Source organism: Grampus griseus, assembly GCF_964374135.1.
Source record: "Grampus griseus genome assembly, chromosome: 14".
Taxonomy (NCBI): Eukaryota; Metazoa; Chordata; class Mammalia; order Artiodactyla; family Delphinidae; genus Grampus; species Grampus griseus.
In genome coordinates, this window is record NC_139008.1 from 6626685 (window position 1) to 6652888 (window position 26204).

The 26204-nt window shown below is 46.0% G+C and overlaps 1 protein-coding gene and 1 long non-coding RNA gene across 2 annotated transcripts; one reads left to right on the forward strand and one right to left on the reverse strand.

The window, feature by feature from the left end:
• Window positions 1-1800: 1800 nt before the first annotated feature.
• Window positions 1801-26204, reverse strand: LOC309832888. Its single transcript, XR_014297719.1, has 3 exons — window positions 25918-26204; window positions 3284-3344; window positions 1801-1997 (listed from the first exon to the last, which is right to left on the reverse strand). It is a non-coding gene; the product is annotated as an uncharacterized lncRNA (long non-coding RNA).
• On the forward strand, window positions 14175-15488 carry PVRIG (PVR related immunoglobulin domain containing; the record flags this gene model as incomplete). The annotated part of the gene is made up of 5 exons (XM_082670592.1): window positions 14175-14287; window positions 14376-14726; window positions 14818-14941; window positions 15028-15088; window positions 15192-15488. Exons 1-5 carry the CDS (start codon window positions 14227-14229, stop codon window positions 15486-15488), a joined length of 894 nt encoding a protein of 297 aa, XP_082526718.1. The 5' UTR covers window positions 14175-14226.

Below are 26204 nucleotides of genomic sequence, written 5' to 3' on the forward strand. Positions count from 1 at the left end.
GAGACAGTTTATGCTGAAGAGGGAAGGTAAGAGTAGCATCCTGATCGGCTGAAGGGTGCACCTACCCGTCTCACCTCCACTGAGGCCAGGCCAGTCCACATATCTTGGCAGCTTTCACTCAAAGGTTCTTTCCAGGGATAATTTCATGCCCTCATCCCAGAGACACCTGTCATAGTTTGAACTTTTATAGAATCTCAGTATCTGAGAGTTGGGAAGAAACTTAGAAGTTATTCTGAATGACCAGCCCCAAATCCTCAACACCATTGTCTCCTTCATCCTTTCCTTCCCTAGCTAGTTCCTTACCAAGTCCTGGCAGGTTATTCTCCAGAATGTCTCAGATCTCTCTCTTCTCTCGGTACTTGCTATCATCTCTCACCCAGACTGCCACAAAATAGCCTCCGGATGCTGGACTCCTTAAAACTCTGACTTGTTCTTGTTCTGCTTCCTGGAACAGCAGAGCGCCTCTGTTCTCTCCTTTCCCTCTGACAAGCAGTCAAATACATGAAAACACTGTCGTCTCTTTCTGCTTTCACTGTTTCCTTCTGTGGTTTAAGGAACTCTTCAGCCTCTCCTTTTAAATAGGACTTCGAGTTCTTCCCTGTCCTGGGCATCTGCTGTAATTTCAAGTTCTCACTGTGTGGTGTCCCAGGCTGGACACAGTCATCCAGCTAGTCTAGGGGTTTCTGCAGGAGGATCCATGATTTCCTGTGATTAGGTCACTCAGCCAAGCAAGCTCATTTCTTCTTTCCCCCTCCCTCCCTGCCAAATAAAAGCTAGAAGTTGGGTTTGTGAGTCTCATTTTAGAAAGGCAGCCTACCAGTGCCCTGGGGATCTTTAGCCTGTATTCAGTGGAACAGTTCCAGAGAGCGGAGCTTTTCTGTGGGATCTGGGAGCAGAGTGGGAAAACTAAAGTAGAGATATAGAGGTAGAGGTCACTAGGGATCCAGGAGGGGGAAGAGGAGTCCCAAGTTATTAAATGCCTGCCAAGCTGGTACTTCACAAGATCAAAAGAGAAAGTTGGAAGCTCTGTAAATGTGGAGATGTTTATGCAGCTGACAGACCAGTGTGGTAGATAGAGCCCCAACCTTAGAATCTGTGCAAGTTTTATAACGTATTCCCCAAATTCTTTGCCACTCTTAATATATTGAGAGTTTGGGACTAAGTCCTTTCCCCTTGAATATGGGCTCTGTGAGTGCTAGATTAACAAAATATGGTGGAGTGTAGCTGGGCCAGTTTCCAAGCCCAGACCTTGAAGAAACTGGTAGCTTCCACGTCCTGTTTCTTGAGATGTTTACTCTTGGCACCCAAGCACCATGCTGTGAGAAAGCCCAAGCAGCCACATGGAAAGGCCACATGTAGGTGTCCCTCCAGCAGACCTAGCTGAGGTCCCAGCCTGTGTTGAGCATCTGCCACAAGACATGGTTCAGATGTGAATCAGATGATCCCAACACCCAGCTTTTGAGTCTTCCAGCTGAGGTCCCAGGCATCAGAGAGCAGAGACAAGCCATCTTTCTTGTACCTTTTCCAGATTCCTGACCCATAGAATCCATGAGCATGATAAAACAATGCTGTTTACACCACTAGTTTTGCTACGTAGCACTAGGAACTGAAACAGAACCTTAGAGTCATAAGATGCCAGAAGTTTGGACATATTTATCAGTTTAAAAATTATTTATATATTAAAATTTAGCACTTATTTATTATACACATTAAGATGTAATGGATGAATTTATGGTGAAATAAATGTTTTTAAGTATTTTATTGGTTAACAGTACAAAAAACACTTTTGCTCTAAAAGAAACGTTGTACTGAGCAAAGTGAGAAATATTTTTATCGCGATTGCACCCCTCCTACCGTCTTGTTGTGGCTTCTTCTTTGTCTTTGGATGTAGGATATCTTTTTTGGTAGGTTCCAGCATTTTTTTGTCAGTGGTTGTTTTGCAGTTGTGATTTTGGTGTTTTCGTAAGAAGAGGTGAGCTCACGTCTTTCTACTCCGCCTGTTTTGAGAAACAATTTTAAAATCATGGCTTAACATTTTCTGAAGTTCTAGTTGAAATTTCATTAAAAACTCTCAAAATAAACTGACCTTCATAACTGAAAAGAGTATGTCTCAAACATATGTAAATCCAAGTAGAATAGGTGCTTCTTTGGCTGCATTTATTACTTTTTAAATAAATGAGTCAAAACCCACTGAGATTCTTCATTTGGAAGACTTGTCAACAGGTCAGAAAATGATTTCCAAATTCAAATAACAGCATTCTTAAAGGGGGTATATACTGTTTGGGACCACAAAACCATTACATCCTGTAGCACATAAGTTGCAGTTGGTCATAATCTTGAATTTGCCTCTCTGACCTTAGGATACTGATCTTGTTAGAGGTGAACCATGGCATGAGGATCCCAGTGAGGGTACCAGTGTCACTTAAAAATACAATGAAGTTAACTTTTTATTACTGTTATCTTTAAAAATTAGAAATACTAATTTTTCCTGCATGACGCCAGTGGATATTTTGTACCATGTGCAGTGCAAATGCCCCACCTTGACAACTACAGCTCTGAAGCGTTTTGTGCCAGTAAGCCCTGTGCTGGCAGAGGCAGGGCTGTGGGCTTCATGAGCAGCAACACCAGCTGGTCAGGCCCAGGCCAGGATGGAACCATAGCTGAGGCCAGTTCCAGCAGGAGAGGTGGAGGCCTCTGCACAGGCTGAACCTTCCCCATGTTGACAAGTGACAGCAAGGAATGCTTTTCAGGGAACTGGCATTGCTGTGCATGGCCTGTTAATCTTACTGTTGAATCATTGCTTTTAAATCATTTAAAATATTTTTCAGTAAGACTTTTTCTTCCCTTGTGACCATGAGCTCTGCCAGAAGGTGAGTTGTTGTTCTCTCCTAAATTATAAAGTGAACAGGGTTTTTCCAGATTGCTGAGAAAAGTCTTCAGCTAAGTGACACTTAAAGTCTTCACTTTGTCCTTTGAACTCCAGTCAACACTGACCCTGGGGGTTACAGGATGAAAGAAGAATTTGTGCTTGGATGACATGAGAGGTTGCGGGGGTGAGGTATTTTCACATGAAAACATTTTGAAGTCTTACTTGAGCTCTATAGTTCCTTCCCAGGGGATAGGGTGGAACATTGCGATCCTGGAAAGGGTCCACAGAACAAGTCACTCTTCAGCACAGATTCACTGAAAACCCTGTGTGTTTAGTTGGGATGGCTGAGAAATAGGCACTGAAGAGTGTGGTCAGGAAGAAGCAGAGAAACAGTGAGAAAACCAGCAGACTCACCAAAGATGAACCTGTGAACCTCAGGAAACTAGAGAACAGGAGCCCAGAATCCTGGGGAAACCTGAAGGAAAATATATTTAATTCAGCAGATTAGACCCAGTGATGGGGCTGAGTGTGCAGTAGAAGCTGAAAAGTAAAGCATCTTGTGTTGGTGCTGTAGCCGCTCACATCAGGAGGGGGAGGCATCCCGATCTGGGAACTCAGCACAGGTTCTCCGCTGACGTGGCAGGGGCTGCTGGCTTTTGTGACAAAAACCTTGTAATTCAATTTAAATTTTCCACTGGGAGAAGCAGCTCAGCATGGTGGTTAATAGTGTGGGTTCTGGAGCTACATTTTTGTTCACTGTGTACTACTAGCCTTGTGATGCTGAACAGTGTTTCCTCTTAAGGTGATTGTTGTGAGTGATTCACATATATTAGCTTCATAGTTACAAATTTAGCATGTAGTGTATACTCAGATATTATCTTCTATTTATATTGTTTTGATGCAGGAACTTAAGTGGCTTATTACACACATTTAAAATAGATGTAAAAATAAATGAGTCTCATGCTACAAACTCAAATGAGGAATGTCTCATATAAAAGAATGGTCACCAGGATTCACTAAGAGAGGGCTTGAGCCAGTCATGAGCAGAGTGCTGCACCTATGCTAAAATCCTCTCAGTTACACTCAAGTAGAGTGTGGTCCCCTGGTGGGCTATTCCTGCTTTACCTAATATTTAAGAGCTGTGAAATTCTGGCACCAGTTCAAAGCCTCAAGGGCCTAATTCTAGAGACTGACCACAAGGGCCATTTTCTCTGCAGCAGGACTTGGGCTGTGGCTGCAGGGATTTCACCAAGAAATGTTAGAGCAGGAGGTGGCCATTAACCAGACCTGTGTTGTCTAACCTGTACCTCAAGGCAAAAGAGGAAAGAGGCCAACAATGATGAATACAGGGCTCATGTAGTTAGATTTAATGACCTTTTGTGTCTCCAGAGCTCAAAATTCTGGATACTGTTCAGGAATAGCCAAGAAACTGAGAAAGGATGAGTACCTTCAATATCAAAATGTAAAAGCATTCTACTTAGGACCATTTGATAGTGACACAGGAATAATCAAAACAATGGATAGATTAGGAAGGAGAATCCAGAAGTAGACCCATTTGTGAGAATTTATGATTAAGACACCAAGAGACTGAGGGAATTTGACCAAGATGGAGTAGGAAGATGCTGAATTCACCTCCTCTCATGGGTACACCAAAATTATAACTATTTAGAGAACAACTGTTGGTGAAAAAGACTGGAATCTACCAGAAAAGATCTTCTACAACTAAAGATATTAAAAAGGAACCACAAGATGGGTAAGAGAGGCAGAGTTGGAGTATAGTCAAGACCTATACCGCCGGAGCAGGCAACCCTCAAACACAAAAGTAATTACAGTTGCAGAGGTTGTCCCCAAGGAGCAAGGGCTCAGAGGCCCACATCAGGCTCCCCAGCCATTGGGAAAATGAATCCCCCAGAACGGCTTGGAAGGCTGGAGGGGCTTACTTTGGGGAGAGCCAGAGGGCTGTGGGAAAGAGAGACTCCACTCTTAAGGGGTACACCCAAAATCCACATGCTCAGGGACTCAGGGTAGAAGCAGTAATTTGAAAGGAGCCTGAGTCAGAGCCACGTGCGATCTTGGAGAGTCTCCCGGAGAGGCAGGAGGCAACGCAACGAGTTCACCCTGGGGACCTAGATGCTGGCAGCAGCCATTCTGGGGAGCTGCTTCTGCCACAAGGACCCTGGTGCTGGTAAGTACCATTTTGGAATTCTCCCTCCAGTTCGTTAGCCTTGGGACCTAGCCCCACCACTGCTCCTCACACCCAACAGCCTGTAGGCACCAGTTCGGGGATATCTCAGGCCAAGCAACTAGCCATGGCTCAGGGGGTTCTGGGGCTGGTACCCGTCTGCTGCTGGTATGTTGGCTGGGTCCTGACATAGCAAACTGCAGGGCTGGGGTGGTCCTGGGGTTGGTGTCCGCCCACTGGTGGGCCAGATTGGGGTCCAGGGCAGCCCCACCCACCAGCAGGAAGGTTTCCTTAAGACCCTCTGAGCTCACAGCCAGTGTCCACTGGGGGGCACAGGACCTGACTTCACCTCACACTAAACCCAGGACCCAGCTCCACCCACCAGTTGGCAAGCACCAGTCCCAAGACACCCTGGGCCCTGAGTCCACGTACTAGTGAGCTGGCACTAGGCTGAGGACCAACCTCACACCAGTGAGCATTCACTAGCCCCACCCACTAGCAGGTAGATATTAGCCACAGACCACAGCATGCCATGGCAGGACCTAGGCCACCCATCAGCAGGCAGGTAGGCACCAGCCCTAGCATCCCCTAGGCCCTGGCCCTGCCCACAAGCAGGTCAGCTTCAGCTCTGGGACACCTTGCGCCTCTTAGCCGGAGAACCCAGGATCTAGCACCACCCAGCTAGCCAGCTGACACCAACATCAAGATTCCTGGGGCCCCCTGGGGTTCTGCAACCAGCTGCCTTGTGACCCGGCCCCAACTAGTTGATGGGCTCTGCGCAAGGCAGGGTCTAGAAGCCACCTGGACTGGGGGCCGGCTCTGCCTACCAGACTGCCCATGGTAATTAGCCACAACAGCCCACATAGGGGGCACCCCTAGAGCATGTAGACCTGGTGACCAGAGGGGAGTGCACTGCTGGGATGTATAGGACGTCTCCTACAAAACTCCACTTTTCCAAGGTCAGGGAATGTAACCAATCTAGCAGTTACATAGAAATAAAAACAGATCAGGCAGAACGAGGTGACAGAGGAACATGTTTTAAGTGAAGGAAAAAGATAAAGCCCCAGAAGAAGAACTAAGTGAAGTGGAGGTGGTAGGCAATTTATTCAATAAAAAGTTGAAGGTAACAATTGTAAAGATGATCAGAGAAATTCAGAGAAGAATGGATGAACAGAGTGAGGAGTTAGAAGTTTTTAAGAAAGAATATACAAAGAGGAATGAAATAGAGATGAAGAATTTAATAACTGAAATGAAAGATACACCAGAAAGAACAGTAGATTAAAGTGATAACACAGGAATGGATCCGTGAGCTGGAAGACAGTAGTGGCAACTGCTGCAGAAGAATAAAAAGAAGTGAGGACAGTACAACTGGACCACACTAACACACACTGTATAGCGGTCCCAGAACAGAAGGAGAAGAGAGAGAGAAAGGGGCAGGAAGCATATTTGAAGAGATAATGGTGGAAAACTTGCATAATCTGGGAAAGAAAACAGACATTCAGGTCCAGGAAGCACAGAGTCCCAAACAGGATCAACCCAAAGAGGATTACACCAAGACACATTGTAATTAAAATGGCAAAAATTAGACAATGTTAAAAGCACTAAGGGAAAAGGAACAAGGTACATACAAGGGAATTCCCATAAGGCTGTCAGCTGACTTTTCAGCAGAAACTGCAGGCCAGAAGGGAGTGGCATGATATGGTGATGAAAGGGAAAAACCTACAACTAAGAATACTCTACCTGGCAAGGTTTTCATTCAGATTTGATGGAGAGATCGAAAGTTTTATAGACAAGCAAAAGCTGAACGAGTTCAGCACCGCCAAACCAGCATTACAAGAAATGTTAAAGGGACTTGCCTAAGCAAAAAAAAAAAAAAAAAAAAAAACCCACTACTAGAGACATGAAAATTACAAAAAGAAAAAGCTCGTTGGTAAAGGTAAATACACAGGAAAGGTAGTAAGTTAACCACATACAAGCTATTAGGAAGGTTAAAAGGCAAAAGTAGTACAATCATGTATGCTCACGATAAGTAGTTAAAGGGTACACAACAAAAAGATATTAAAATGCATTTGAAATCAAGAGATCAGCAACTTAATCACACATATATAGATTGCTATATGTAAACCTCATGGTAATAACAAACCAAAAATCTGTAATAGATACACAAAAAATAGAAAGGAATTCAAACATAACACTAAAGATAGTCATCAATTCACAAAGGAATAGGACAAAAGAAGAAGGAATAAAAGAACTACAAAAACAACCAGAAAACGATTAAGAAAGTGGCAATAAGTGCATACCTATCAGTAATTACTTTAAATGTAAGTGGACTAAATGCTCTAATCAAATGACATACAGTGGCTGAATGGATACAAAAATAATACCCGTATATATGCTGCCTATAAGAGACTCACTTCAGATCTAAAGATACACAAAGTGAGGGAATGGAAAGTATTCCATGCAAATGAAAATCAGAAGAAAGCTGGGGTAGCAATACTTGTATCAGACAAAACAGGCTTTACAATAAAGGCTGAGCAAGAGACAAGAACATTACATAATGATCAAGGGATCAATCCAATAACAATGAATAAAAATATATATGCACACAACATAGAACACCTAAATACATAAAGCAAATATTAACAGACATAAAGGGGGAAATTGACAGTAACAGTAATAGTATGGGACTTTAACACTCCACTTATATCAATGGACAGATCATCTAGAGAGAAAATCAGGGAATCACTGGACCAAATGGACTTTATATATATATTACATTCCATCCAAAAGCAGGAGAATACACATTCTTTTCAAGTGCACATGGAACATTCACCTGGTTAGATCACATGCTAGGCCACAAGACAAGTCTCAGCAAATTTTTGAAAATTGAAGTCATATCAAGTATTTTTTCCAACCACAATACTATGAGACTAGAAATCAACTACTGCAAAAAGCACAAACACATGGTGGCTAAACAAATGCTACTAAATAACCAATAGGTCAATGAAAACAAATCAAAGAGAAAATTAAAAAGTACCTGGAGACAAATGGAAATGAAAACACAACAATCCAAAATCTATGGGACATGGCAAAAGCAGTTCTTAGCGGGAAGTTTATAGTGATGTAAGCCTACCTCAGGAAACAAATATCAAACAACCTGACCTAACACCTAAAACTACAAAAAGAAGAATAAAACTCAAAGTTGGTATAGGGAAAGAAATCATAAAGAGCAGAAATAAATGAAATAGAGATTTAAAAAGCAATAGAAAAGATCATTGAAGTTAAAACCTGGTTCTTTGAAAAGATAAAATTGATAAACCTTTAGCCTGACTCATCAAGGAAAAAAGAGTGCCCAAATCAATAAAATCAGAAACAAAAATGGAAAAGTTACAACCAACACCACAGAGGTACAAAGGATTATAAAAAGTTACTAGACAGCTATATGCCAATAAAATGGACAACCTAAAAGAAATGGACAAGTTCCTAGAAATGTACAATCTCTCAAGACTCAACCAGGAAGAAACAGAAAATATGAACAGACCAATGATCACTAATGAAATTGAATCAGTAATTTAAAAAACTCCCAACAAACAAAAGACCAAGACCAGGTGACTTCACAGGTGACTTCTACCAAACATTTAGAGAAGAGTTAACACCTAACCTTCTCAAACTATTCCAAAAAATTTGCAGAGAAAGCAATGCTTCTGAACTCATTCTATGAAGCCAGCATCACCCTGATACCAAAAGCAAAGATATCACAAAAAAAAGAAAGAAAAGTATAGGCCAATATCACTGATGAACATAGATCCAAAGATCCTCAACCAAATACTAGCAAATCAAATCCAACAATACATTAAAAGGATTATACACCATGATCAAATGGGGTTTATCCCAGGGATGCAAGGATGGGTCAGTATCTACAAATCAATGTGTTACATCACATTAACAAATTAAAGCATAAAAATCATATAATCATCTTAATAGATGCAGAAAAAGCTTTTGACAAAATTCAACATCCATTTATGATAAAAACTCTCCACTGGGCTTCCCTGGTGGCGCAGTGGTTGAGAGTTCGCCTGCCGATGCAGGGTACATGCGTTCATGCCCTGGTCCGGGAAAATCCCACATGCTGCGGAGCGGCTGGGCCCGTGAGCCATGGCCGCTGGGCCTGTGCGTCTGGAGCCTGTGCTCTGCAACGGGAGAGGCCACAACAGTGAGAGGCCCGCGTACTGCCAAAAAAAAAAAAAAAAAAAAAAAACTCTCCACAATGGGTATAAGAATATACTTTGATATAATGCCATATATGATAAGCCCACAAATAACATCATAGTCAACAGTGAAAAGCTGAAAGCACTTCCTCTAAGATCAGAAACAAGACAAGGATGCCCACTGTCACCACTTTTATTCAACAATAGTATTGGAAGTTCTTGCCACAATAATCAGAAAAGAAAAATAAATAAAAACATCAAAATTGGAAAGGAAGAAGTAAAATTGTCACCATTTGCAGATGGCATGATTAATGATTTCCTATATGTAGAAAATCATACAGGTGCCACCAAAAATCTAGAACTCGTCAAATTCAGTAAAGATGCAGGATACAAAATTAAAATACAGAAATCTGCTGCATTTCTCTACACTAACAACAAACTATCAGAAAGAGAAATTAAGGAAATAATCCCATTTGTAGTCATATCAAAAGAATAAAATTCCTAGGAATAAATCTACCTCAGGAGATAAAAAACCTGTACTTGGAAAACTAAGACACTGCTGAAAGAAATTGATTGAAGACAACACAAACAGATGGAAAGACATACCGTGTTCATGGGTTGGAAGAATACTATTAAAATGATCATACTACCCAAGGCAATCTATAAGGTCAGTGCAATCCCAATCAAAATATTAATGACTTTTTTTTTCACAGAACTAGAACAAATAATTCTAAAATCTGTATGGAAACACAAAAGACCCCAAATAGCCAAAACAATCTTGAGAAAGAAGAACAAACCTGGATGTATCAAGCTCTGTGACTTCAGACTATACTACAAAACTACAGTAATCAAAATGGTATGGTACTGGCACAAAAACATTCACATTGATCAACAGAAAAGAAGAGAGAGCTCAGAAATAGACCCATACATTTACAGTCAATTAATCTATGACAAAGGAGGCAAGAATATACAGTGGGGAAAAAACAGTCTCTTCAATAAGTGGTTCTGGGAAAACTGGACAGCTATATGTAAAAGAATGAGATTAGACCACTTTCTCACACCATACAAAAATACACTCAAAATGGATTAAAGATCTAAACGTAAGATTGGAAACCATAAAGCTAGAAGGAAACACAGAACACTCTTTGATATAAATCATAGCAATGTATTTTTTAAATCTTTTGCCAAGGGCCAAGGAAATAAAAGTAAAAATAAACAAGTGGGACTTATTTAAATTTAAAAGCTTTTGCACAGCAAAAAATACCACTGACAAAACAGAAAAACAACTTACTGAATGGGAGAAAATATTTGCAAATTTTATGATTGATAAGGGATTAATACCCAAAATTTATAAACAGCTCGTATAACTCAATACTTTAAAAAAATATTTATTTATTTGGCTGCGCCAGGTCTCAGTTGCAGCACGCGGGATCTTCATTGCCACGTGCAAGATCTTCGTTGTGGCATACGGGATCTTTCAGTTGTGGCATCCGGGATCTAGTTCCCTAGCCAGGGATCGAACCCAGGCCCCCTGCATTGGGAGCACGGAGTCTTAACCACTGGACCACTAGGGAAGTCCCATAACTCAATATTTTTTTTAAAAAAACAATTAAAAAATGAGCAGAAGACCTGAATAGACATTTTCCCAAAGAAGACAAATATTGGCCAACAGGCACATGAAGAGATGCTCAACATCACTAATCATCAGAGAAATTCAAATAAAAACCACGATGAGTTATCACCTCACACTTTTCAGAATGGCTAGCATCAAGAAGACCACAAATAACAAATGTTGGTGAGGAGGTGGAGAAAAGGGAACCATTGTACGCTGTTGTTGGGAAAGTAAATTAGTGCAGCCAATTGGTGGAAACAGTGTGGAGGTTCCTCAAAAAACTGAAAATAAAACCACCATATGATCCAGCGATTCCACTCCTGGGCATATATCCAAAGAAAATGAAACACTAATTTGAGAAGATGCAAGCGCCCCAATGTTCATAGCAGCATTATTTACAATAGCCAAGATATGGAAGCAACCTAAGTGTCTATCAACAGATGAATGGATAAATAAGTGTGGTGTACATATATACAATAGAAAACTACTCAGCCATAAAAAAGAATGAAATTTTGCCATTTGCAACAGTGTGGATGGACCTGGAGGGTATTATGTTTAGTGAAATAAGTCAGACGGACTTCCCTGCTGGCACAGTGGTTAAGAATCCGCCTGCCAGTGCAGGGGACATGGGTTTGAGCCCTGGTCCGGGAAGATCCCAGATGCTGTGGAGCAAATAAACCCATGCGCCACAACTACTGAGCCTGCGCTTTGGACCCCGCGAGCCACAACTACTGAGCCCATACACCACAACTACTGAAGCCCACGCGCCTAGAGCCCGTGCTCCCAACAAGAGAAGCCACCGCAATGAGAAACCTGCAAACCCCAATGAAGAGTAGCCCCCGCTCGCTGCAACTAGAGAAAGCCCGTGCGCAGCAACAAAGACCCAACACAGCCAAAAATAAACAAAGAGAAAGACAAATACTCTATGTTATTACTTATATGTGGAGTCTAAAAAATACAACTAGTGAATATAGTAGAAAAGCAGCACTCACAGATATAGAGAACAAACTAGTGGTTCCAAGTGGGAGAGGGAAGTGTGGAGGGGCAAGATAGGGGTGGGGGATTAAGAGGTACAAACTACTATGTATAAAATAAATAAACTACAACAATCTAGTGTGTAACACAGGGAATATAGCCAATATTTTATAATAATTATAAATGGAATATAACCTGTAAAATTGTGAATCACTGTGTTGTACATCTGAAACTTGTATAATTTTGTACCTTAATTGTACCTCAGTTTAAAAAAAGAATAAGCCTTCAAGGATTGTACAGCACAGGGAATATAGCCAATATTTTATAATTTTAAGTGGAGTATAATTACTTAAAAATTTGAATCACTGTGTTGTACACCTGAAACTAGTAACTCAACTATACATCAATAATAATAATAAATTTAAAAGATGGCAAGTGACTATTCAACAAGTAGTTTGAAGGCATCTGGCTGTCCACCTAAATTGTAAAATAACACCACCTCCAAATTAAAATTATTCATGGGCTAAAAATAAACCCTCATAAGAGTTAAGCATAAAAAGAAACCTATAAAGTTATTTTTATAATTTGGCCCTCCTAAGCAATACACAAAATCCAGAAACAATAAAAGATTGATAATTTTAGCCTTATTGAAAATTAAAATGGGGAGGGAAAAGGGAATGGGCAGGCTGGTGAAAAACAGTAATGTTTTCTACTCTGTTTTTTGAATCTTATACAATGAGAACTTACTGGGAACAACGTGGCTTACAAGACTAAAAAAAATGGAAAATTTTGTGAGTAGTTAACTTCGTGCCGTGGCTTTTCATTCATCCATTGATCACCCAGTATTGAGCTCCTCTATGTGTACTTGGACTGTGTGGAGGTTAATAAAAGAGCCACCACCTAGGGCCCGCTATCTGTGCAATGGTTGTCCAAGAAGGAAAAGCTCACTCAGTTCAGCTTCCTGGAGTGGGTGGGATTTGATCTGACCCTTGCAAACTGGGGAGAAGATAAGGGTCTTCCAGGCTAGGGAGACTGAGGTTGGCAGCCCCACGTGCCCAGCTGCTTGGCACCCACGCTGGGCTGGGCCTCCTTGAAGTGGGTGGGTTTTGCACAGGCCTCCCCTGTGTCGGGAACAGTAGTGGAGGAAGTGGTGAGAGTGGGTCAGAGTCAGGTTTGGAGATTGGCACACCGAGCCTGAGAGAAGTTCAAAGGGTTGAGAGAATGAATGCTACCTGGGCTGGGAGCAGTGAAGTGACTGGAGGCCCTGCTTATCCAGCCTCTCAGGTGTGGATGGGGTGGTAGAGTTTACTTAAGAGGCCGACTGGCTAACACCACAGGATTAGAAGAGATACTGAGTCAGGGGCATGTGTGCAGGGCAGGCCTCAGGGGACCACAGCCCTGAGGTGGGGCCACCTCTCAGTTCTCACCACACCCTGGACAGGAGTCCTCAACACAGACCCGTGGCTCTAAGCTTGAGCTCACCAAGCTACTCTCACTCCAGATGCAAGCTCAGCACAGGATGAGACAGGACACAAAGCCTTCTGATCACTTGTCACTGCTTACAGCAGCATGCTGGTCAATTTTCATTCTGTAAACGAACATACACAGGAAAGCAATTTACAGCAACACTTTGCGGGGAAAGATGGCTTGTGTCCGAGAGGTGGGAGTGGTAAGAAGAGGTCAGGTGGTCAGGATGGGAAGCCTTCAGAATTTCCTGATGGGCTGGAGATGCGTGAAGAGTCACAGGTGGCTATGCGCCTTTGGCCTTCGCAGCTAGAAACCAGTTGCCCTCAGCTGTGGGAAGGAAGGCTGCAGATGGGGCAGAGTTCCATAGGCAAGCCACTGGTCAAGCTGTGCCTGCCCCTTAGGCAGCTCCCCTGCTGGTTCTCCTGCTTACAGGTCTTCCTCTTCCCAAGTTCCACCACTTCCCTACCCCTTAGCTGGGGGTGAGAGGGGTGTCAGAGCCTTCTTCCTAAGGAGAAACAAGGGGGGCCCTCCCTCCCACGGGAAGGACATCTCAGGTCCCCCTGTGGCGTCTCTTCCCTTCCCCCTCCCGCCCTTCCCCAGAGCCTGCCCAGGGTTGGTACCCTAAGGCAGGGCTGGGAAGGGAGCCTGAGCCACCAGCCTGCTCACACTACAGCACAGCCTGGGGACAGGGAAAACCTTGTCACTGTCACTTTAAGTCTCCTGAGGGAGGGGGTCCTCGACCCTGGATTCACCACCCTGAGGAAGACAGAGAAGGAAGTGGGGCAGGTTTGCGGACAGCACCAAGCAGCGCTCCTAGGGCCCGCTCACACGTAAAAACTTCCTGCGATGAGACCGGAAACACAGGTGCTGTCCCCACCACGGCAGCCCCCAGAGCCTGGGCCAGAGGGGAGCCATGGACAGGCCCCGGGCCCTGGGCCTGCTCTTGGCGCTGCTGACTCTCTGCATCACTGCTGGTGAGTGGGGGCCAGAGAGAGGCAGAGGCCATGGGGATGGGGCAGAGACCCAGGCCTGGGTCCTAGCTCCTGTGCCCATATCCCACAGGGACTCCTGAGGTGTGGGTGCAGGTTCAGATGGAGGCCACCGAGTCCCCGTCCTTCACTGTCCGCTGTGGATTCCTGGGATCTGGCTCTGTCTCCCTGGTGACTGTAAGCTACGGGGGCCCCGATGGTGCCGGAGGGAGCACGCTGGCTGTGTTGCACCCAAAGTTCGGCACCCAGCACTGGAACCCTGCCTGCCGGGCCCACTGGGAAACCAGAACCAGCATCTCCCTCACCTTGGAAGAGTCCGAGGGGAGAAGCTCCAGTCCCAACACCACCTTCTGCTGCAAGTTTACTTCCTTCCCCGAGGGCTCCCAGGAGGCCTGTGGGAACATCTCCCTCAGCCCAGACCAAGGTGGGGCTGATGAGGAGAGGGGGCCCTGGGAGGACAGGGAGGGACTTGGGGGTGCCAGGCACCTAACCAGTATGTCTCTCCCTGTGCACAGGGCTCCCTGCTCCTACTCCAGCCACCATGCTGCGAGCTGACCTGGCTGGGATCTTGGGGGTTTCGGGGGTCCTTCTCTTTGGCTGTGTCTACCTCCTCTACCTCCTGCGTCGGCAAAGGCACTGGTGAGACCCAGCCCCTGCTGATCCAAATCCCCACGGCACTGGGCCAGCCACATGCTTTGCCTCTGACCCTCCTAACTCTCTCCCAGGTCTGTCATGAAGCTTCAGCCACCCAGCCACAGCAGCCCCCAGACACAGAGGAGAGCAAGTGTGAGGATCGGGGGATGGCTTTGGAGAGGGGAATGGAGGGGGCTGGAGGTGGGAGCCACGAGGTGGAGCCTCACTTGAGCCTCCTTCCCCGTCTCCCCTGCAGGCAGCCGGCCAAGCCTCCCTGACCTCTCTCCACATCCCCTATGCCACCATCAACACCAGCTACTTCAGCCCGGCAACTCTGCACCGGGTCCTCCCACCCCAGCCCCTACCCAGGTGGGCGCCGCTCCCCAGCCAGAGCCCCGTCCCCTGGGCACCCCTGCCGGCCTCCACTCGCAGCAGCTTCATCTCTGTTGAGAACCGACTCTACGCTCAAGCAGAAAAGGGGCCTCTCCACGCCGGCACCGACCTCATCCCGCTACCGGACTGTCTGGGGCGCAGAGCCATGGAGGGGCGTTAGGAGTTCGATGAGAGGGACCCCAAGTCCACTCTGCCTTTCTCCTCTCCTGGGCCCCTAGAACCCCCTTCTGTTGGGTGTGTGTCCTGGTGGTCCACTGTCTTTGCACAGCTTGTTTTATTCTCAGGCTTCCAGTAAGTGTCTCCACACATACCCCTCCAGGGCCCACTTGCTGTGGATGTGGTCAGCACGAGTGCATGCGTGGGCGCACGTGTATGTATGTGAAGTGACAAAACCCCATCCCGGGTCGTTTCCTGTTTTCAAGTCCCCAGCCCTCCCAGATGAGGTTGATAACTAAACCAACAAGAATGGTTTTTCTGACCTGGGCTTTGGCTGGGCCTTTTTTTCTTTGGGGGGGGGTGGCGGTTAAGATGTTAGAGTGGTTTCAACCCCCTGGGATGCAGGGGCCAGGTTAGACCCGGAGGGGGAGGGTGACTCAGCGTGGGGATCTCTCCTCTGCCTGACAAGGGACAGGGGTGTTCCTGGCCCTGAAGACCTTGCTGAGGGATGCCAAGTGGGAAGACAGGATTGGGGGTCTGGTGGCCCCCAGACAGGATGGCCCATATTCAAATCCCACTGTGTCCTAGGACAGCAGCAAGGGCTTCTGGAGCTTCAACCCAGAAAAGTCCCTGGGACAGGGGCTCCCTGAGATGGCCTGGGGGTGGGGCCCTGATGCCCTCCCTCCACAGAGTGGACATTCAGAGGCAGGGGACCCACCTCAGATCTGCCCACAGTGGCTTCCTCCGGCTCCTCTCCTGTTACTAGGGCACCAGGACTACTCCCCACTGGCCAGTCAGGGGGAGGCAGAGGCCCGCTCAGACACAGGGACTGAGCCCATGCTCCCCCGCCCACTCATCTTCCCATCCGGGAGCAGCCCTCCTGTAAACAGGCCCAGCAGCCTGGGCCTCATCGCACTTTTGCCACATGAGACAACATGGTGAGAGAGCTCTGTAAGCTGCAAGGCTCCACAGAACGTGATGGATTCCGGTGACAGGTGGAGGCCTGGGCCTGGAACCAGGCTAAGGCAGCACCCAACCAGGGTGAATACTGGGGGGTGGGGGGTGTTGGGGGAGACAGCTGGCGCTCAGCCCCTTCCTTGGTCCTGCATGTGGAAAGTCCCAGGCAGTGCCACCTGCTATCCCAGGAACCATTCCTTCTGCCTGGCTCAGGGAGGGCCTGCCCAGAGGCTATGTTCAACCACAGAATCTTCCAGAAACCCAGCTTATTATTGCAGGCATTGTTCAGACATGGTGCTCTCAGAACCCATCCCCATCAAGCCACCAGCTCTATACCACGCAGGAGAGAGGGTGAACCAGACAGGGTGAGGGGGTGGCTAAGGGTCATCAGGCCTGCCTTCCTCAGCCCGTGGGCATCGTCATCTTCTGAGGCGCCCTCAGCACTGGCCTGGGCAGCTCAGTAGTCCCTGCAGGGCTGGGGGTTCAAGGGAGAGAGGTGGGGCTGCAGAAGTCCCCGAGGAAGGTAAAGAGATGTAAGGGAGGGGGTAGCTCAGGGTCAGGCAGCCTTGGGACCACGTCAAGACCAAGCACAGGGGTGTGTGGGCAACGGGGCTCAGGGGAGGCCTTGTAGGAAGCCTCACTTCCCTAGGAAGAGACTATTCATGGGGTGGGGGGGCAGCTCTAGGGCTCCCAGGCCCTCAGCCTGGCCACTTGCCCATCAGAGCGTCAGGGGAGAGGCCCCATTCCATCCCCCGCCCCCCCCCAACCCCGAGCCTGAGCCCACTTTCCACAAGCTCAGGAGGCCACAGCCCAGCCTGGTCCTGCACTACATGAAACCAAAATCCTCGGGACCCAGGAAGTCTCCACAGCTGGCCTGACCCCCACTGCCCAGTCCCAAGTGCCAGAACCAGCAGCAGTGTAAGGGACCAGCTGAGAGAGCCAAGTTGTGGCCCTGCACCTGGAGGTGTGGCTGCACACGGCCCCCCAGAGCAGCATCCAGGCCCCCCCGCAGAACCCAGTCGTGGAGACCATGCTCTGCTATTCCTTCATTCAACACATGGGGAAACTGAAGCCCAAGAGTGAGAGAACTGGCCCAAGGGGACAGGACTGAACCAGCCCCAGCACCTCCACGAGGCATCCAGGACACGCCCTCAGCCAGAATCCCTCAAAAGCCTTGTGCTCTGAGCTGACCTGGCTTGGAATCCCAGGGGCCACTCCCCTGCTGTGGGACCCCCAAGTGGTTTACTTAGTCTCTAAGAGACTCACTTTGCTCCTCACATAAGGGGAGGTAAGGCCTGAGGGGAGTGTGGAGATTGTAAACCAGGACCAAGTACTAAGCAGCTTGGCACGAAGTATCTTATTTACTACTTTGAAAACACCTACCACTTCGGCATGTTATAAGCCCATTTAACAGAGCCCAAGGTCACGCAGCTGGGAGGCAGAGACGTTTTTAGTGGGGAGGAGGGGAGGCGTGGCGCCACCAACCCGCTCTAAAGGGTCCCACTGCAGCTGGCCCAGGAGCCCACCCCGGAGCCCGGGACCGAGCTCAACACTCCCCAGACCAGCCTCATGACCCTCCCTCCCCGTGACTCCCCCCAGCCCCAGTCAGCTGCTTCTCCCTCCCCACCCCACAGCGGGTCCAGCAGGGGGTCCCTGCGAACGCACCCACCCCAGTCTTCTGCCCCTCTGCGGCCCCGGAGCCCTCCTTCTGCCGTCCAGCCCGCACCCACCCTCGGGCTCGCCCCCTGGCCCGACCCTGACACACTCCCAGCCCGCCGGAGCCCTCTGCCCCACCCGGGTCCCGCCGCCTGTCCCCGTGGCCTGAAGCTCCCCATCTGCGCCCCCGCCCGGCCTCCGCAGACCAGCGCCTGCTCCCACGGTAGCCCGCGACGGTCGGCTTTTCTAGGCTTAGGACTCTTGGCTGCCACTGCCCAGTCGTGATGCGCGCCCACACGGAGTGCGGGGCCCTAGGCATCACGACGACCACCCGCCGGGTGTGTGACCTCGGGTCGCCTGTGCGTCTGGGGAGCCTCACACCCTTGCTGGGTTGGCTGCAGAGGTGGGGCAACGTCACGGCCTCGCCCCCAGTCGGGGTGCCCACCAGCTGGGGCTGACCTTAATGGTGAACGGAGGCACCTGGGGCCTAGGGAGAAGAAATCGGTCCCAGGGGTGTCTGAGGGCTCCGCCAGCAGGACGCAGAAGGAAGGGCTGGGCAGGATGTGCTGGGGGCTGGAAGGGGCCAGAGTTGAGGGGCCAGGAGAGCCTCTTGCCTCCCTCGCCAGCACGGGGACACAAAAAGCACAGGACGCTAGGTCTGTTGGCCCAGCCATGGGCGGGAGCTCTCACCCTCAGGTTCCACTCAAACTCTGGTGGGGGTGGGGGAGCAGTGACACCTGGAATTTCCATAACTGGGCCCTCAAACAGCTTCATTTCAGCATCCATGAAGTGGGTCAGAAAGCTATTTGGATAAAAATAAATAAGCAGACATTACAGACTTTAAAAGAAAAAAATCAGGGTGCTCTGAGGAGTAGGCCTCTCTGAGATGACCTTTTTCTCCCCAATTTTTTTATTGTGGCAAAATACACATAAACATGGTTAAGGTGGTAAATTTTAAGGGACAAAAATTGAAATACAGTTGAGGAACAATATTATGGTAATTCCAGGTGTACTGCATAGTGATTAGACATTTGCATACATTATGAAATGATCACCATGATTAAGTCTGGTAACCATCTGTCTCCAAAGTTATTACAATATTATTGAACCTATTCCTTATGCCGTGTATTACATCCCATGACTTATTTTATAACTGTAGGTTTGTACCTCTTAATCCCCTTCACCTCTTTTGCCCCCACCATCCCCTTCTGGTAATCACCCATTTGTTCTCTATCTATGAATCTGTTTTCTTTTTTTTTTTAAGATTCCCCATATAAAGGGGATCATACAGTATTTGACTTTTTCTGACTTATTTCACTTAGCATAATACCATCTAGATCCACCCATTTTGTCACAAATAGAAAATTTTCATTTTTTTTGAAATGGCTGAGTAATATTCCATTGTGTATATATATATATATATATATATATATATAATATCTTCCTTATCCATTCATCTTTTTTTTTTTTTTTTTTTTTTTTTGCAGTATGCGGGCCTCTCACTGTTGTGGCCTCTCCCGTTGCGGAGCACAGGCTCCGGACGCGCAGGCTCAGCGGCTATGGCTCACGGGCCCAGCCGCTCCGCGGCATGTGGGATCTTCCCGGACCGGGGCACAAACCCGTGTCCCCTGCATCGGCAGGCGGACTCTCAACCACTGCGCCACCAGGGAAGCCCTCCATTCATCTATTGATGAGCATTTAGGTTGCTTCCGGATCTTGGCTACTGTAAATAATGCTGCAGTGAACATTGGGGTGGGTATATTTTTTCAAATTAATGTTTTTATTTTCTTTGGGTAAATACCGAGAAGTAAAAAATTCCTATATCATATGGCAGGTTTTTAATTTGGGGGGAACCTCCATAATGTTTCCACAGTGGCTGCACCGATTTACATTTCTACCAACAGTGCACAAGTGTTCCCTTTTCCCCACATCTTTAACACTTGTTATTTGTTGTCTTTTTGGTGACAGTCATTTGGACAGGTGTAAGGTGGTATCTCATCGTGGTTTTGATTTGCAAGATGGCATTTAAAATAAAACCTGAACATGAGTGGGAGTTCTCTAGGCAAAGATTGTGGGGAGACCACTCCAGGCAGGAAAAGATATGTACAAAGCCCCCAACGTTAAAAAGAGCTTGGTGTTGGCAAGGCCCAAGGAAGGTCACGAAACAAGTTGAGTGAGAGCAGTAGGCAAAGCCCATAAAAAGGGATTTGGGTTTTATTGTAAGGGTAGTAGTCACCCTTGTTGGGTTTTAAGCAAAGTAAGATGATCAGATTTACATTATAAAAACATCAGTCTGGTTCTGGGTAGAGAACACTTGCATGAGAGGGAGGGAGCAAGAGTAGAAGTAAGAAAAATGAGGGAGCTACTGCATAATCCAGGCGGGAGATGGGGTGTCTGAGTCAAGGATGGTAAAATGTAGATGGAAAGAAGTGGATGGATTCAAAATGTGTTTTGGAGGCAGAGTTGTTTCTGGCTGTGGGGAGATGGGATCAGGATGGTCTCAGTGGTGAAGCCCAGTTATCCAGCTTGAACAACTAAGTAGGGGGAGATGCCATTCACTGAGATGGAAGACTGACAGCAGCGTGTTCCAAGGAAGGGGTGACAAGGGGCCAATAAAAGCTTAAGTTGAGATGCCTGAGAACAAACGAGGTGCAGGCGTGCCAGTGCCTCCTTAGAGCCCAGGCAGCACCTTAGAAAGGGACAGGAACTACATGCACAACATCGAAAAGAGAAATCAAAGTTCTAAGTAAATGGAGAGAGATACCATGTTTATAGATCAGAAGGCTCATTGTTGCGAGATTAATTCTACCAAATGGATCAAAAGCATCAAAGCATTCTTAATTGATATGCCAGCAGGCTGCATTGTAGAAACTGCCCAGCTGATTTTAAAACTTATATGGAAAAACAAAAGTACTTGGAAAAGCCAAAACGATTTTGAAAAAGAACAAAGTTGGAAACTCATACTATTGAATTCAGAACTTATATAAAGCTGAAGTAATCAAGCCAGTGAGGTATAGGGGTGAAGAATAGATGTGGATCAATGGAAAAGAATAGAGTCTGGAAATAGAGGCCCACACGTGTGTGTATATACACACACACGCACACACACTCACATATACAGTCGACCCTCTGCATCTGCAGATTCAACTAACCGTGGATCAAAGATACTTGGAAAAAATTTTTCAGAAAATTTCAAAAAGCAAAAGTTGAATTAGCAACATGCTGGCAACTATTTATACAGCATTTACATAGTATGAGGTTCTATAAGTAATCTAGAGATGATTTAAAGTATACAGGAGGGTTTGTTATTGTAGGTCTTTTCCTTCTCTTGTGTTTCCTGCCTAGAGAAGGTCCTTTAGCATTTGTTGTAAAGCTGGTTTGGTGGTGCTGAATTTTCTTAGCTTTTGCTTGTCCGTAAAGGTTTTAATTTCTTCGTCGAATCTGAATGAGATCCTTTCTGGGTAGAGTAATCTTGGTTGTAGGTTTTTCCCTTTCATCACTTTAAATATGTCCTGCCACTCCCTTCTGGCTTGCAGAGTTTCTGCTGAAAGATCAGCTGTTAACCTTATGGGGATTCCCTTGTATGTTATTTGTTATTTTTCCCTTGCTGCTTTTAATATTTTTTCTTTGTAGTTAATTTTTGATAGCTTGATTAATATGTGTCTTGGTGTGTTTCTCCTTGGATTTATCCTGTATGGGACTCTCTGTGCTTCCTGGGCTTGATTGACAATTTCCTTTCCCATATTAGGGAAGTTTTCGACTATAATCTCTTCAAATATTTTCTCAGTCCCTTTCTTTTTCTCTTCTTCTTCTGGGACCCCTATAATTAGCATGTTGGTGCATTTAATGTTGTTCCTTAAAAAACTAAAAATAGAACTAGCATATGACCCAACAATCCCACTACTGCGCACATACCCTGAGAAAACCATAATTCAAAAAGAGTCATGTACCACAATGTTCATTGCAGCTCTATTTACAATAGCCAGGACATGGAAGCAACCTAAGTGTCCATCAACAGACGAATGGATAAAGAAGATGTGGCACATATATACAATGGAATGTTACTCAGCCATAAAAAGAAATGAAATTGAGTTATTTGTAGTGAGGTGGATGGACCTAGAGTCTGTCATACAGAGTGAAGTAAGTCAGAAAGAGAAAAACAAATACCGTATGCTAACACATATATATGGAATCTGAAAAAAAAAAAAAAAGGTCATGAAGAACCTAGGGGCAGGATGGGAATAAAGACACAGACCTACTAGAGAATGGACTTGAGGACACGGGGAGGGGGAAGGGTAAGCTGGGACCAAGTGAGAGAGTGGCATGGACATATATACACTACCAAATGTAAAACCGATAGCTAGTGGGAAGCAGCCACATAGCACAGGGAGATCAGCTCGGTGCTCTGTGACCACCTAGAGGGGTGGGATAGGGAGGATGGGAGGGAGGGAGATACAAGAGGGAAGAGATATAGGAACATATGTATATGTATAGCTGATTCACTTTGTTATACAGCAGAAACTAACACACCATTGTAAAGCAATTATATTCCAATAAAGATGTTTTAAAAAAAAGTATATGGGGGGAGGTGGCCAAGACAGTGGAGAAGGAAGACCCTGAACTCACCTCTTCCCACAAATACACCAACACTAAAAGTACTTACTGAGCCACTATCTATGAGAATGACCTGAAGATTAGCAGAAAAGATTTCCCACAACTAGACAAGGAAGGAACCACAATGAGATGGATGGGAGGGGCAGAAACGCAGTATAGTCAGGACCCACTCCCCCGGGTCGGCAACCCACAAACGGGAGGAATATCGCAATCCTAGAGATTCTCTCCAAGGAGTAAGAGGTCCAAGCCCCACATCAAGCTTCCCAATCCCAGAGGTCCTGCACTGGGAAGACCAGACCCCAGAACATCTGGCTTTGAAAACCAGTGGGCCTTATGTTCAGGAGAGCAAGAGGGCTATTAGAGGGCAAATGGAAAACCTCACACACTCTGAGTCCCAGCACAGAGGCAGTAGCTTGAGAGGAACCTGGGTCGGTCTCACTTGCTGATATTGGAGAGCAGCCTAGAGAGGCAGAAGGCAACTGGGCTCCCCCTGGGGACAGAGATGCTGGCAACAGCCATTTTTGGAGCTCATTCTACCATGATAACACCTGCACTGGTAAGCACCATTTTGGAATCCTCCCTCTAGCCTAGTAGCGCTGGGGACAAGGCCCTGCCCACCAATGGGAATAGGCCAGCAGCAGCCTCATGCCCCACCCCAGGCTGCACAGCCAACCAGAGTGGAAGTCTACCTCACCCTCCAGTGGGCCCACAGTCACCACACAGGGCATGGCCTTGTAGCCAACTGGGCCAGGGGCCAACCCCACCTACCGGCACACCCATAGTAGTCAGTCCTGCTGTAGTGGGAGTGCCCATGCCGCACACATAGGAGGCACCCCTAGAGCATACAGCTCTGGTGACCAGAGGGGAGCATGCTACTGGGCCCCACAGAACATCTCCTACATAGGGCCACTTCTCCAAGATTGGGAATGGTAACTGACTTACCTAATACACAGAAATAAACACAGAGAATTGGGCAAAATGAGGAGATAAAGTGTTACAAATGAAGGAACAAGACTTAACCTCTGAAAAAGAACTAAATGAAGGGGAGATAAGCAATCTACCTGAAAGCATTCATGGTAATGATCATAAAGGTGTTCACTGAACTTGGGAGAAGAATGGATGAACACCACGAGAATTTCAACAAGAGTTAGAAAATATAAAGAACCAAACAGGGCTTCCCTGGTGGCACAGTGGTTAAGAATCCGCCTTGCAATGTGGGGGACATGGGTTCGATCCCTGGTCTGGGAAGATCCCACATGCTGCGGAGCAACTAAGCCCGTGCACCACAACTAGTGAGCCTGAGCTCTAGAGCTCGCGAGCCACAACTACTGAGACTGTAAGCCACAACTACTGAAGCCCGAGCACCTAGAGCCCATGGTCCACAACAAGAGAAGCCACCACAATGAAAACCCCACGCATCACAAGGAAGAGTAGCCCCTACTCGCTGCAACTAGAGAAAGCCCACATGCAAAAATGAAGACCCAATGCAGCCAAAAATAAAATAAATTAAAAAAAAGAACTAAACAGAGCTGAAGAATACAATAACTGAAATAAAGAATACACTAGAAGGAATCAATAGATTTGATGATACAGAGGAATGAGTCAGCAATCTAGAAGACAGAGTAGTGGAAATCACCCAAGATGAACAAAAAAGAAAAGGAAGGAAAAAACCTTTCTTTTCCTCTCTTCCTTTCTCTCTCTCTCTCTCTCTCTCTCTCTCTCTCTCTCTCTCTCTCTCTCTCGGCGTCTGTGTCCCCGTCCCCATTCCCGCCTGCCCTCAGGACTACATGCAGGCCCTCACAGGCTTCTGCTACGATGGCGTCGAGGGCCTCATCTACCTGGCCCTCTTCTCCTTTGTCACAGCCCTCATGTTCAGCTCCATCGTCTGCTAGTAAAGGCAAATATATAGTAAAGGCTGAGGATCAATCACTTACATAAGCTAGTACAAAGATTAAAGGAAAAAACATCGTAAAATCAACTATAATTACAATAAACAGTAAAGAGTTAAACATGAAGATATAAAATATGACACCAAAAACAAAATGTGGGTGGGGGGATTTTTAAAATGTAGATCTTTTATAATTCATTTGAACTTAAATGACTACCAGTTTAAAACAAGTAAATATAGTTATAGGTCAACATATATGAACCCTGCAGTAACCACAAGTCAAAAATCTACAATAGATATATAAAACTAGAGAGAAAGTAACACAACCACACCACTAAAGAAAACCAAACCAAAGGGGAAAGAAACGAAAAGAAGAACAGAGAAGAACTACAAAAACAACCAGAAAACAAGTAACAAATGGCGATAAGTACATACATATCAAAAATCACTTTAAATATCAATGGACTAAATGCTCCAATAAAAAGACAGAGTGGCTGATTAGATTTAAAAAGACTCATCTATATGCTCTTTACAAGAGACACACTTCAGAGCTGAAAACACACAGACTGAGAGTGAGGGAATGGAAAAAGTGTATTTCAAGCAAATGGAAATGACATGAAGGTAGGGTAGCAATACTCAGACAAAATAAATTTTAAAACAAAGTCTATAACAAAAGACAAAGAAGGGCATTATATAGTGATAAAGGGATCAATACAAGAGAATATAACACTCATTAACATATATCCACATAATACAAGAGCACCTAATTATATAATGCAAATACTAACAAACATAAGGGGAGATATTGAAAATACAATAATAGTAGGAGACTTTAGCATCTCACATCAATGGACATTCTGTCCAAACATAAAAATCAATAAGACAACAATGGTCTTAAATGACACCTTACACCAGTTAGACTTCATAAATATCTATAGGACATTCCATCCCCAAACAGCAGAATGCACATTCTTTTCAAGTGCACATGAAACATTCTCCAGGGTAGATCACACTCTAGGCCACAAAAAAGTGTCAACAAATTTAAGAGGATAAAAATTACATCCAGCATTTTTTCCAACCACAAAGGTATGAAACTAGAAAACAACTACAGGAAGAAAAATGGGAAAAGCACAAACACATGGAGACTAACCAACATGCCACAAAACAAAACAAAACAAAAAAATGGGTTGATGAAGAAATCAAAGGGGAAACCAGAAAATACCTCCAGACAAAAGAAAAGGGAAATACAACTTTCCATAATCTATGGGTTGCAGCAAAAGCAGTTCTAAAAAGAAAGTTTATAGCTTTGCAGGCCTACCTCAAGAAACAAGCAGGGGTTTCCCTGGTGGCACAGTGGTTGAGAGTCTGCCTGCCGATGCAGGGGACACAGGTTCGTGCCCTGGTCCGGGAAGATCCCATATGCCGCAGAGCGGCTGGGCCTGTGAGCCATGGCCGCTGAGCCTGTGCATCCGGAGCCTGTGCTCTGCAATGGGAGAAGGCCACAACAGTGAGAGGCCCGCGTACTGCAAAAAAAAAAAAAAAAAAAAAAAGAAACAAGCAAACTCTCAAACAACCTAACTTACCATCCAAAGGAATTATAATAAG